The sequence below is a fragment of the Ischnura elegans genome (assembly GCF_921293095.1).
Source record: "Ischnura elegans chromosome 13 unlocalized genomic scaffold, ioIscEleg1.1 SUPER_13_unloc_3, whole genome shotgun sequence".
NCBI classification, from domain to species: Eukaryota; Metazoa; Arthropoda; class Insecta; order Odonata; family Coenagrionidae; genus Ischnura; species Ischnura elegans.
In genome coordinates, this window is record NW_025791659.1 from 4,148,265 (window position 1) to 4,163,308 (window position 15,044).

Sequence of the window (15,044 nt, forward strand, 5' to 3'; positions counted from 1 at the left end):
TTGTTAACTTCACGCTTTCAAAGGTGGTGGTTTGTTCTGAGTGTATTCATATTAAAGTGTACTGGTTTTATTTATATTTATTTTTTAATTTTTATTAATTCCAACCCACTAAATACAGTTCATATTAGCCATTTTCTTTCGGGGTTTTCAACAAATTTAACTATTATACATACACAAACAACCATGCTCTGGAAAGGAGAAACTTGCTGAGGCGAGACTTGAACTGGTGACCTCTTGTTTAGCTTGTGAGAGCATAAGCTGCTGCCACCAAGGGCAGCTGGTGTTTTGAGATTGGTAATTTAGGTCTTAACCTTTACATTTTATGTATATATACTAAAGGAGTATGGTCTGGGGGTATCAGTAATCCCCTCCATCCCAATGGTAGTAGCTTGTTCTGTGCACAACATCTCACCAAGTGTATGCAAACTAACTTAATTTAAGGTCCTGTTGTATCAGCAATTCCCTTTGTCATGCCCATTTCCCAAACCTTCTTTATCTTGTCACACACATACACTTTTTCATTCACTTTTAATTTAATATTGAGTCTTTTTATCTGTACATCATGTTGGTTTCTGTCACGGAACTACTTTGAGATATTTTGTACTTGCATTACATAAATTTCATATCCTTTCTTTTTTGGGGTGTTTGGGGATAATAGGTGTTTAGGGATTGTTAGTCAAGTTGATAACCTTTAATTGATTAATAATTCGAAGATTGAGTTGGTTCCAACCACTGGAGTGTTACAATAGTTAAGCAATGCTCTTGGTATATCTTTATTTGCTTCTTTTCTTTTTTAATGAACTTTTTTAGGTGTTTGGAAAGTTATTTCCACCTGACCATTTGCTCTAGAGTAGTTTGGTGAATTTGATACAATTTTAAATTATTGTCTATATGAATATTTTTAAAACTTTGAGCCTGTTCTGCGCACAACTGTATCATTTTCACCCATCTTAACTAAGTTGACCTTTGGAAAATCGCCATAAGATATCCCCACTGTCATGCCTATTTCCCAAGCCTTCTTTTTCTTATCAAACTCTCATTCACTCAAAATATAATATTTAGTCTCTTTTTTGTGCTTAACTCTTGTTTCTGTCATGGTACCACTTATAGAAAATGAACTTTTTGGTCTCTTAATATTTTTGGTATATGTTTTGTGGGAATGATGTACAAAGTATGGAAATAATGAACATATGATGTCTTAGTTCTTGGTGAAACAATCATGATTTCATAAGATTTGTTCTAGTTGCATATGTATACAATTGTGGTTATTACTTAAGTATTTTATATTGAATTTTATATATTCTTGAGCGCATTAATTTATTAGAGAAACATTACAATAACTCTGTTTTAACTGCAGATACTAGTCTTTCTCTTTTTTAGGTTCTCTCTGTTTGTTGACTCTCTTATTAACGTACATAACTACAAAATCGACGTTGCAGCGCCATCTCTACATCTAACAATAAACTAACATTCAACTTGATTGTAACATAATAACTTCAACACTTGTAAATTAATGTTGAATTAAACGACATGAAGAAATACTGAAAAAACAACAAATACTGAAAAACATACAATTACTTTCTCAACTTACAAAAGCACAAAGTAATTGCTCATTGTCCTTTCTACCTCACATCAGCCCTGTTTTCACAGACAAGATCTTCAGAAATTAATTGGGAAAACAACCAAATATGTTGTCGAATATGTTATAATGTAAGAAGTCCTAATTCTAAAATAATTGTTGAAATAATTTATTTTTAGTACTATTAAAATTGACTTAACCACCTTAACCAATTCATTTCATATAATGTCTGCAACTACTAAAACAAATCAAAGAAAACCGTTTATAATAGGATTAGATTGTTCTTTTGAAGATACTTTACATAGAAAGTTTAAATTGTAATAAATTGATTACAATGGTGAACACTGATGAATACAGGGTAATTATTTTTGAAACATTATTATCAACGGAAAAAATATTTTGAAAATTTGGGCCTCACAGGCCATCGGTTGATGCATTACAATATCCTATGATAGATATCGTCACATTATTACTCATTACCTATTCCATGTTATTATTACCCTGGAATTTAAACTCTGTCCATTTTAAAAAGCACCCTCATTGATTCAGTATAATCAATGGTAAAGTTTGCAGATAGCGTGTGTCCTCTGTCTCGTTTTTCCCAATAGCAGATATCACTGCTCTAGACTGCTCCCAGCTTTCTTCCTTTATCTTGCTTTGCTTAAATGCATCTTCAAATTTAAGATCAGGGATGCAACTAAAATTCTTCTGCAACTTATCATCAGCAATTCCCAATGCAATTTTCAATTCCCAGTACAACCATCAAGCGATTACAATAGCATTATAATGATGTTGTCCTGTGACTGGCCTTCGGGATTCGGTTTTTGTTCACTTTTTCAACTATTTAACACAAGTATTTCGATTTAGTAAAATAATTTATTGCATAGCTACTGTTCCTATAGTTTTTTCTCTTTATCTCTGCCTCACTTATTCAGTATTATATCAGCATGCTTCCTTAATATCTATACCATCTTACTTGCTCTATCTTTTCCCCATTGATAATGACAGTCTAATTTCCATCATCATTAACTTTCACATCTTTAGTTTTCACTACACATACTTTCATTCCTTCCTCTAAGCTGTTCCTCCTCATTATTAGAAGTTTCTGATTGTCATTGGCCAGAATCTCCATGTCATCGGCACACCTGATGCATTTTTCATTGCATCCTCCATTCCCTTCTCAATATTCACTCTTCTTGGTTTTTCTGACCATCTCCTCCATGCATGTGCTCAGTATTGTGAGTGAAAGGCAGTAGCTCTGTCTTGCTGCCCGGAACAGATTCATGCATTCAACTTCCATAGCCACCATCTGGTTTTGTACAATTCCCTAATCAGCCTACCATCCTTCCAGTCCACTTTCTTTATCTTAAGAATACCCAATAGCTTATCCCTTTTTCCGTCTCTAATGTTTGTTGGAGTCTCCTGGATGTATACCGTAACATATTGTAAATTTTGTTACACAATTCTACTACTTCTTGTTGACCTTCTTCTAATCACATAAATAATTCAATAGGAAGCTCATCTATGCCCATTGTATTACCATTATTTATGAACTTCATTGTTTTTTCCATCAATTTTAACGAGTACTGCCTCCACATTTTTGTTTTACTGTTTATAGACACAATGACTTATTGTTCGAGCAAATGGAAAATGAACATAATGAAAGGGGGCCCCTTGATACGTTGTGGCAGGTATATTGCTTTCCAATGAATGGCTTTGGTTATCAACAAAATGGCTTTAATAAGTTAGACCAGCATACCTTTCTTTTGAAATTAAAATATTAAAATTCTTTTCTAGGGCTCCCAGCTGGTGGTAGGAAGTTAAGGGAAACATCGAAGTGGTGACTGTATTTCTTCCTCAGCCTCTCTGATAGTCATTTAATGTGAGAGTTGAGCATCTGATGCTGGGGAATGAAGAAATATGATTAATGAAGACTTGGAAAATCGTGGAACTGTTCTTGCTGATAAGTTAACATCTTGCTGAATTCCTTATGATGCACAAACAGGCATCCCTAATCAGTGGAGTCGGAGGCACAAGGTCTGTTGCAAGGTGTGAAAGTGGTTGTGATACACCAGTTATCCCTAATACCCTTAGGATGATCAGAGTCAGTAAAAGGAGGAGTTGTGCAGAGGCAGTCGTGGGGAACAAAGATGAGTTAAGTTATTGTGAGACGAAAAATGCTGTAAAGGGTCACAGATCAAACGACACTTCATATCATTGCTACCACTGCACAGGTGGATTCAGCACCAAAAGTGAGCTCATCAAACACATTGAAACTCATTTTGCTGCCAACAATTTGGACATTGATGCTGTGTCATGCGAGGTGCTAGATGTAAAATGTGCAAATAGTAAAAGACAAGGGCTGAGGCAAAAAGGGAATGGGCGTCTAAAGGAAATATTCGGAGGGACTCAGGAGAAAGGAAAGGATAGAAAAGGGAGAAGATTTGCGGTAGGAGCTGACCCATGTGTAGAAAGTGTCTCCTCAAAATCCTTCCCTGGTGATAGAGACATCAAAAAGGGAAAGTGTTCAGGAGCAAAAGAGAGGCCTTATTCATGTAGTGTGTGTTATAAGTGTTTCACTCTTAGTTCTACTCTCAACAAACACATGCGCATACACACAGGAGAGAGGCCTTATTCCTGTAGTGTATGCAATAAGTCATTCTCTCAGAGTAGCAACCTCAACACCCATATGCTTACACACACAGGAGACAAAACTTTTTCATGTAGCATTTGCTGTAAATCATTTAGTCGTAATTATGACCTCACCGTGCACATGCGCATACACACAGAAGATAAACCTTATTCCTGTAGTATCTGCAGGAAGTCCTTCACTGAAAGTGGTAACCTTACCCACCACATGCGCATACACACAGGTGATAAACCTTATTCCTGTAGTGTATGCAATAAGTCATTCTCTCTGAGTGGCAACCTCAACAAGCATATGCGTACACATACAGGAGAGAGGCCTTATTCATGTACAATATGCTGTAAATCATTCAGTCGTAGTAATAACCTTACCGTGCACATGCGCATACACACAGCAGATAAACCTTATTCCTGTAGTATCTGCAGGAAATCCTTCACTCAAAGTAGCACCCTCAACATGCATGTCCGTACCCACACAGGAGAGAGGCCTTTTTCATGTACAATATGCTGTAAATCTTTCTCTAAGAGTTACAACCTAACCACACACACACGTATACACACAGGAGACGGACCGTATTCATGCAATGTCTGCAGCAAGTCCTTTTCTCACAAGTCCACCCTTGACTATCATTTGCGTGCTCATAGAGGGGAGAAACCCTATTCGTGCAGCGAATGTGGGAAATCTTTCTCTGGAAAGAGTCACCTCGTGAGGCATTTCCGTACACACATGTGAGAGACATTAATTTTCCAGCTACGGGTATAATTGGTTCACTCAGATTCATTACTTACAGGCACGCGTCATGCAAACTCACAGGAAGGATAGGTCTTCTAGATTTCACAATTGTTTTCATTTCACCTTAAGAAAGTCTGTACTGATGAGCCTAGTAATTCATTCTCGCTTACAGAAGTAGTGTTTCATTATGATGAGGAAATATTCAATAGGGATGGCAACACATTGTAGTGCATGCTAAAGAAGTCATGGACTTCTAATTTGTACTTTGATGTAGCTTTATAGCAAAAAATTGAATGGCTGCCCACTTACGGCTCTCTGAAAAAGGCAGTATACTAGTAACTTTTACTCAAAATTGTCCCTTGAAGGAGTACTCTCCTTTTTTACGATACCTTTCTTAATCCTTAACATGTATGTATTATTGTGAATTAAGAATGAATGCGAGGAGGTTTTTTACTGGTATTTAATTGTTCTTATTGTGCCAATAACTTTAAAATATTGTGAATGCAGTGAATAGATAATTTGTACTGGGGAATATGTAATGGAAGTTGATGTACAATAATGTTTGCTATACCAATTTTTCAATGGTAAATTAACGTCATGTTTCTTAACCTTTTTTTCTGGAAAAATGTTCCATTTGCGGATAATCGTAGATATATAAATGCAATCAATCCTTTGTCAGTCTATCATTTAAATTTTCATGACTGCATATCAAGAATACTTTTTTCTTTAGAGATCAATTAAGCGATAAATTATGATTGACAAGGGAAGTCTTACGTCAGCCAACTGAATTAATGAGTGGACATGATTGTTTCTGCTACTATATGCTTCTCTATATCCTTGTGATTGGTTTGTTTTGGTATAAACTGTCTTATATTAAAGATGCAACTATCAATGTTAAACAAATGACAATAAACCGCATGTTTTCAACACTTAGCCAACCAATTTAAGTACTTTAAAGTGATTCCATTGAGAGATGCAGGGAACTTCATTTTCAGAAGAATTTCCAACAGTTCCCTGGTATCTCAGTTTCATCGATCCCTACTGCATTAGAAGGTATGTTTTTTAGATTTTTGCTTATGCGTGGCAACGAATACATCTAAATACAATATTTTTTTTGGTATGAAGGGATTACTCATATTCCCTACTTGTACACACATTTCATGCATACCCGCAGCAAAAATATATGTCATATAGATTTTATGATTGTTCTCATTTTATCTGTTGCAAATATTTATTGAGGAGCCCCATTATTAATTCTCACTCATGGAAATAAAGTTTAACAATCATTAGGAAATACACAATAGGGATGTTGACACATATTGGGGAATGTATGAAGAAGTCGTGGATTTCTGATTTGCAGTTTCATGGAGATCAGTAGCAAAGAGTGCAAGGCCACCCACTTGCCACACACTCAATGAAGGCAGTTTGCCTGTAGCTTTCACTAAAAGTTGACTGCTAAAAGGTCTATTCTCCATAGTAATATCCTTCTAATTCCTCAATATGATTAAATACTGAAGGCAAGGAATTTTGCCGTGTTGAAATCGGTGAAATTGTGTCTATAGCCTAAAAATAATGTGACAGTAGTTATTAGATATTTTGTATTAAAAGGTGTGTTGCTGAATTTGATATACAAATATGTTTACTTTACCAATAATTAAGGTTAGATATTGTGTTTTCTATTGTAAAATATTGTCATATCACTGTAATGAATAGATGTATTGTATTGAAAGATATTTCATGAATCTGATTTTCAAATATATTTGCTCTACCAATGTTTTAGTGGTAAAATGTTGTCGTTTTCAATTGTAAAATATTGTCACACTGCTGTGACATTTTTTTCTCACAGCAAAAATTTTCCTTTTGCCTCACCATAGTAATTTAAATGAAATCATTCTAATAAGCCTAAGCCTATCATTTAAAATCTACGAACTGAATTTCAAGAATGCTTTTCTCTTGATAGGTTGTTATTAGTCGATAAAGTATTATTGAAAAAGAAAGTGTTAAACCTAAGCCACTTGACTTACAGATATGGTTTATTGTTGCTGCTACTATATGCTTCTCGGTAGCTTTGTGATTGTTGTGTTTTTGGATAAATTGTGTCCTGCCTTAATGATGCAACTACCCTTGTTAATCAAATGAAAGTAAACTGCTTATGTATACAAAACATTGCCAGGCAATGTTAGTACTTAAAAGTGAATCCACCGAAAATATAGGGAACTTTATTTTCCAAAGAATTTTCAAGAACTCTTGTTTTTTTCTATTCCATAGATCACTCTTGTATTAGAAAATTGGTTACTCTTGATTTAAGCCTAATTTCCAATTTGTATTAGTGAAAATGGTATGACTCCTACGGAGGTTTTTTTTATATTTTACAGATCAACTTAAAAGTAGTATTAGTAGCCAAAGTAGGTATGTGAAGTAAGAAATAATATAAGTATGCTTCAAAGCACAGGCGTTGTTGATTCTTGTACAAAATCTTCTTTCTTGCTAAAATAAAAAACTTGAAAGCAAAACATGTGATTAAGTAATGATGTTTAACTTTTAGCCTTCTCATTTACCTACTCTTGAAATTAATGCCAAACTTACTCGGCCCTTAAGCTCACCTTTTTTCATGATTACCACAGTTTTTCAGTCAATATATTTTTATTTCATTTGCCATACCAAATTGCTGTGATTGGCTGCTGGCTCATACCTTTTCCCCTTTGCTTTGGAAATGCCAAAACTTATTTTAGGGCTTAAAAATCCCAATTATGAATGGCTGAAGTAAAGTATGATAGGAGGTCAAATTTTAAGAAAAAGATTTGATCTGCCTACTATTCTTTCACATTTAAATCTTAAAATTCAATGCACAAATCTTATTTACTGATATCAAACACAATTGATGTGTATTCAGGATGGGATATCAGGAGCAAAAATGCAGTGGACCTAACACCACTATATGTTTCCATAACATGGCCCTCTTCCTGTATATTTTCGCTTCATCAATAAAAATTATTTTCCATTAATTGTTGATTCATATTTTTTGTCCCATTGTGTTGGAGAATCTTTGTATTAGCCTGCTTTTCAAGAAACTTTGTATGGGACTGACCGCTTCCTTTAAAAAGAAGCAAAAATTTGGATGAGGCCACCAAACAATTTTTAACCATATTCTTGGATAATACCATTGAAGCCCCAATTCCTTCTTGTGCCACCTTTCCTCATTTTCTTTTGAATTCATGAATTGCTGGATAGAAGAATATTTTATGCATAGTTGATCATTGGAGTGGGTAGAAATCATCCCTTTCACCTTACTCTAGAGCATAAAAAATATATTTATTTCAACACTATCACTCATTTATTTCCACAGATGATATCATTTTTTCCACCTATCTTTCAGTAATTGCTCAAATCCATCTGCTTGACTCATTAATTTGCATGTTATTATTCAATCCAACAACTCTCCATGTTCACTTTTTAACTAGCCCTGTGTCCATGTGGTATTGCACATTTTTACTACTTCTAGGCAATAATCACTATACTTTTTCAACTAATTCCATTGCTCTTCCTTTTTGACTCTCCCTTCACTATAAACTAATGTAAACAAATCGAATATGCACATAGGCATCATATTTTTATCAAGGTTTAGGTACCTTATAAATTTGCCTTAACACACTTAAACCTCCCAACTCTGTGTAGCGCATCATATGCGTCCTTCAATTCTGTTCCTATACAGTGCTTGAATGGTGGGTATTCAATTCGGGGTGCTTAAATTTGGCAGCACTAAAGATTCTGTAGAATTAAGGCTAGGGAGGGTTTTAGGCACAACTAATACTGGGGTTTTTCGGGGGGAGGGATATTATAACCTTATTGTGAATTATTTTTCTCCTCCTGCTAAAACTGTTGATCTAGCTTGCATTGTATAACGTATTTCTTGTCACACATTAAGAATTTACATCATTACATCGGTTCCAGGTCATAACCATTAACAACATACATTGTTTAACGTTTGGAAAAAATCGTAGGCTAGAAAAGAGCCTAGATACCTGGGAATCAACTATATAGCAGAAATGTAAGTAGATACAATTATTAATATTCAACATTACGATTCGTACTCGTATTGTGTGGTATTGTAAAAGTTCTTGCATAATTGGAATACTCACCAGGTTAAGCGGGAGGTGCGGGGACACTCCTTGAGAAAAATTTCAAGATAAATAGTTCAAAATGGTGAGTTTTGCAGCTTTCGGAGGGATATTTAATAATACATTAATAATATTTACACTATTTTGTGAGTAATATTAATCCAATTAAGTAAAATGGATTGAACTTAGAAAAACTTGTTTGAGCTCTTGGGGGGGGGGGGGATTACCCCCCTAAACCCCCCCCTCGCTGTGCCACTGGTGCAAACATTGAAACAAAATTTTAGCATAGTAATCGCTCTCCAAAAAACTTCCAAAACGGTTTATTGTATGAAAGAATTTCAAACTTGATAATTAATAATATGTACATACGATTTAATGAGTCGTTTACTTTTGCCTACTCCGTGTCCAGTGGTTAGTACTAGACCTGTGTTTCTTGAAACAGTTTCCTGAGCAGTTTTTACATCAGTACCTTGTCTCATTTCTCTTTTTATTTTCCTGATTTAATGCACAATTTCTTCTTTTGAACTTAAATATTTCATTCTGTGAGTTTTGCTGAACAAAATGCTATCTGCTCGATCAAGCATGTTTCCAATCAGTCCGTTGTTTGCACTAATCTAAATTTTGTCCCGCAGTGATTTGGTCCACTAATATTTAAGTAGAAAAATTTTATAGTGCTAAGGATCTTTTTTTACAAATTCCTTCCTCTTTCTATCGACAAAACTGAGAAATTTGTGAGCAATGAAAACCTTTCCTTGCTCATTACATTTAGAAAAAATTGAATTTAAAACGCAATTTTTCATTAAAATTCTGAAATCTAAGTCTCAAGCTTAATCTAAATTTAAGTCTTAAACCTAAAAATAATCTGAAAAATCCTCCAGAGTTGAGGAAACCCACTTTTGAGACTGAGATATTTTTTGCTGGGTAGTTTTCTTTGTAAATACTCAAGAAACTATGCTATAATTGTAATTATTTCATTATCAAAATTTATCTCAAAATATGCTACGGGATCATCTTTACACAGAACAGGTGATATTAGTTTTTCGACTAAATCACATGCAAAGATCAGATGCATGTCTTCACTGCTGATCTGTTCCCAATTATTTTCTTGAATCTTCACAGAAGAATGAGATGGTGGAAATCTTTAAACCTGGAGTCAAGGGAGTATCCATTTGAAACCTCCAAAGTGGTATCAAGACATTCTGCACTCTTTTCTTCCAGAGCATCAAAAACCCCCTCATCGGACAACTCATGAGAGCCAGAAAGCATGATCAACTAATGAGGGGATCAGATATGGAAGGGACCCATGGCCGAAAAAAATAAAACCACCAAAGCAAAGGTAGACGTGAAATTATCCCAACCCTAACCTTCAAACCTCGTAAATAAGATACCGGATGATCTCTGCATTTCTTCAGGGTTTTCTTCCACGTCAGCTTGTTTTTAGACAACAGTTTCGCTGGCTATCCTGCCAGCATCTTCAGGTCAAAGGTGTTGGCTGTTGGTTTCTGCCTCGTTTGTATACTGTTGGCTGGATTGGAGCTGCACTGTGATTGGCTGTTTGACTTGGCGCTTCTCTGTGATTGGCACTCTCTTTGATGACTTTTCCAGGCCCTGTGAAGGAAGGAAGAAAACCCTGAAGAAACGCAGAGATCAAACCATCGCCCGGTAAATCTATGCTCTAAGATACCAGATGCTGATAGGTCTTCTAGGGTACAAGAAGCATTGGCAATTTCTAGACGGTCTGTTTCTTCTCTATCATTGCCATGATGAAAGAGAAGGGAAACGATAAGGCAGAAACGCAGATGATAATGAAGTTGGGAGAGGAACATGCAGAACCCACACACACAACACAAAATCGCTGAGGAAATATATAAATAGGAGCGTGAATGGAAGAATATCTCCCTAGAGCACCCATCAGATATTTCTCTTACAGAAAGCATCCTGACGCAACTGGAAATAGTATTCTAACAAAAATACGAACGCACAATCAAAGGTAATGAAGAGGCACAGAACAAAGGCAGGTAGATATTTCTTGCATATGTACTCACTGAAAAAAATATTTATGGAAGCCTCAGAGATAGGAATTTTAAATGAAAGATTTGGATGCATACGGTGTGTCGTGCATGCTTGAGGTATGGCATTCAGAGGATGCAGACACATCCTGCAGGGGGGGAGAGGGTGCATCGCACATGCTGATGGAGAGACCACTGGCATTTAAAGTCAGGCTTGAGGGGTTAAATAATAGGGTACATACAGTATTCTTTCCACGCATCATCTTTCACTGTTCAAACTCACACCATCACTCATTGAATATTGCTTGAAACAGTACTGCTTCCATTAAATCCATCTGATATCAATTCACCAGAAGCCTCTTTTAGTCTCTATCCTGATCACCGCAATTGCTGAAATCACACCTGAAGTGGTCATCAAAATTTTGGCTTTTGACAGCTAGAAAACACCTACATCAAATTCAAAGCGCAGAAAATAAAAATCTCCAAAAAATTGCATCAGCATCCTAGTCTATCACAAACCGCAATTTGCAAATGATCTGCACATCCGTTCAGCTCTCAAGAAAATCAAGGTAAACCTTCCCAAAATTTGGGAAATCTATGGCATCCACTAGCACTGCGATCCTAACTAAACTATGGCTGTAAGAACAGAGTCCTTCTAGCAAGCAAGAAACACAGAAACATGCCACTCTTCAGTGTCGCAGCGAGGGGGGGATTTCGGGAGATAACCCCCCCCCTCCCCCCCAGAGCTCCCCAGAGTAATGTTTAAGTTTTATCCATTTAATTAATTAGATTGATATTACTAATACATTAGTACAAGGATGAATAAAAATATCACTCAGAAAACCGTAAAACCTACCATTTTGCACCATTTATCTTTAAAATTCCTCAATTTATTAATCTCGTACCTACCGCTTATCTTGGTGGGTATACCATACCCCCAAACACCCCGGTGTTAGTTGCACCCCATTCCCCCCCTTCAGCCTTAATTCCTAGCAGCGCCCCTGCCACTCTTCCCCCCAAAATTCATTAATCTCATTTCAGCACTTCAAAATAATTGTTTCTCTACACTATTTTTCAATCTACCATTTGTGGCAATTGATTGCGAGTAATACTATAAATAGTATAATTTAATAACCGTGGTTAATTAAGTTATTTTGAAAATCATTCTCTTTCAGCTGAAATACTTCCAACAACGTGACATTAATGGTATAAGTTTTCACATTTGTATCATGATTACTAATGTGTTTTCTACTGTGGGAGCCATTACCATACAATATAGTGGCATAATTCGTCTTTACAATTTACTACTTTAATGCTTATCTGTCGTGTACATAGAACCTTTCATTTGCTTAAAAGGCTTTTTTATAAAGCCATATCTCTGTCAGCCTATTATCACTATTAATTATTTGGATAAGCAACGCTAGAATCATGATATATATCCTCAGTGTTCATTGATCATACGTTGATGAAAAAGTTGAAGCAAATTGTAGATGCATACAAATAATGTAGTCCTAAATATTCATGCCATGCAAAAAAAACAATAAGATAAATGTAGAGAGGCACAATTCTATAGAGCTGATAGGCAAAAGAAGGAATGAATATTAACTTCATTGAATCCATCCAACCATTTGATTGCATCTAATGACAAATAGCCTGAGAGATAGTGTTTGAATACATTGTTCTTTTTATGATTAAGGGCCAAGGGCAAATTATTATACACAATCTCATAAGAATGGCTAAGGGACTGCATAGTGTTGAGATGGTTCTGATGAATATGGTGAAAGTGTAAGAGAAATAATCATGAAAATGTCTTTGGATTGAACAAGGTAAGAATTCTGTTCCATCAAGGGTATAAAGTGCTGGATTTGAGGTGATTTTATGAAGTGGTGTCTGCGTAATCCTTTGTGGGGAAAGATTGGTAAGATAAATGTTTGGCATGTTTCTGAAGAAGGAAAATCTTACTACTCGTATTGCTTCTGCTTACTCTTAGTATCTGAATTTACATTTTTGCTGACGGAGAAACCTTTTTATTAAGAATTTGTATTGTATTTAAACACAAATGTAGTGAATATGGTAGTACATACCTAGTATTGGGTGTTCCTTTGTGAATTGCATAGAAATAAGGTATTTAGTCAGTCTAAAATAAATGCCTGCCCAATCAAACAATTATAAACGAAAAAATTAATGTTTTAAAATCGTGTTGGAAACTTAAAACATCTGAAATTAAGCAGAGGGTAAGTTAGGGTATGAGAAAAACCAAAAGATATGAAAATAAATATTGCATAAGCCCTAACCACAAAGGTAGCTTAGTTTTTGTCTCACAATCAAATTTGCGTCATAACATTTGCATTAAATTTTAACACAACCAATGTGCACTGTCTCCCACGGTCAAACTCATCCTAGTTGGATCTTTTGTTCCTATTGTTTTGATCAAACTCTAGTTCAAATGAATAAGCGTATTCGTTTAAAAAGAACAGCAGATTCGGAAATGAGGAAATTTATCACCAAGACTGAATAAATTTATCAGTTTTTATGAAATTAATTAATTAAAAAAGTAAATTTATATATAGTATCAAACAACTAATTTTGTCATTTTGCATGCTTCTAAGGCCTTAAGAAAGATGCCATATTTTCCCTCGACCAAAATAACTACTTATTATTAAGCCTTTCCTGCCAGTGCTTACGATAGAAAAACATTCTCTGTGCTAAGAGTAGCATTAAAATGCTTGAAACCTCTCTGTGCTGACTTCTTCTTTAGGGTAAAGTTATCCTGTTGTTTTTGTCTCTCAGATTTGGGACTTGAATTCAACTAGGTGCCCATCCCTTACCCCAAACACTGGGTAAAATATGGACATGCACCCCATCATAAGCCACCCATCACAAGAAACCTTCCATTCTTCCAGAAAAAAATGAAATCTATGGAAGAGTATACATAGAAAGCCAAAAGCAACTAATGCCTCATGGGAGTCAATATTGAGCAGCAGAATCCATCTCTGGGGACACCTCAGTGAAGAAATGCCAGTGCATTGCTCAAGCGTATAAGACCTGTGGCTTGCTGTTCAGCCGCATAAGCTGTAGTGGTTTCATATATACACCTCCTTCTGTGTCGTGAAATCAGAATCATCTATGAGAGCAAACTGCTAGGGTGTACAATCTAACCCAGCCAACTACCACGGCTATTTGGCTTTCCCTACCAGCTGAACGTCTGCACGGTTCATAAGTATGGTAAATAAAAATAATTTGACAATGCCCAAGAGTAGCTCAGAGTAACCACCATTGTTGATAGTTCCTTAAAAAGTTTTTGTCCAAAAGTGAAACACTAGGAAAACTAACCCCTATGAAAAAATTGTATAACCCTGTTTCAAATTTTTCATAGGGGAATACATGCCCTGGCATGAGTGCATGCTGATAAACAACCACATATGTGGTTGTTTATCAGCATGAACTCATGACCTTCTCACTGTTAACCCAACTCTTTCTCAACCGTTTTGCTCACATTTTGGTGGTGTCCTATTCACGTATCTGCTCTATTGTCAATCTGGAACCAACTGGGTGCACAAGCAGCGAAAGAAACGACCCTGCCTACTTACACGGCTATTCGGCTTTCCTTATTTTACCTTCCGTCAGGTGCAGTGTGCCTGACGGAAGCAAAAAAACATTAACTCATGGCATGGCTCAGTGGTATGCCTTTAAGGTAAGTGTAATGCACCATTATTAGTGCAAAGGAACACTTAATTTATGCCTTATCTACTTTGTATATACCCCTTCAGACACAGCCATATAGCCCCGGACTGATCCAGCAAGGTGCGATTTGATGTGGTGTTTTGGCTATAATTTTTTATCTTATGTAATGTAATTAAGCATACAAGATCAGTGTTTCTTAATTTTCTATCTAATTTATCAAATAATTCTTTAATTTTGTTTTATTGTGCTATTACTTTGCTTTATAATGCTGAAAA

General features: G+C 35.7%; 1 protein-coding gene across 5 annotated transcripts in view; it reads left to right on the forward strand.

Moving 5' to 3' along the window:
- LOC124172925 (zinc finger protein OZF-like) overlaps positions 1-6,735 on the forward strand; it is an 89,159-nt gene extending 82,424 nt beyond the window's left edge. For all 5 annotated transcript variants that reach the window (XM_046552445.1, XM_046552442.1, XM_046552443.1 and 2 more), the window contains exon 2: positions 3,377-6,735. In XM_046552445.1, coding sequence (XP_046408401.1) covers positions 3,570-4,958 — 1,389 coding nt within the window. In that variant the 5' untranslated portion in view covers positions 3,377-3,569 and the 3' untranslated portion in view covers positions 4,959-6,735. The remainder of the gene's footprint in view (positions 1-3,376) is intronic.
- The last annotated feature ends 8,309 nt before the right edge of the window (positions 6,736-15,044 follow it).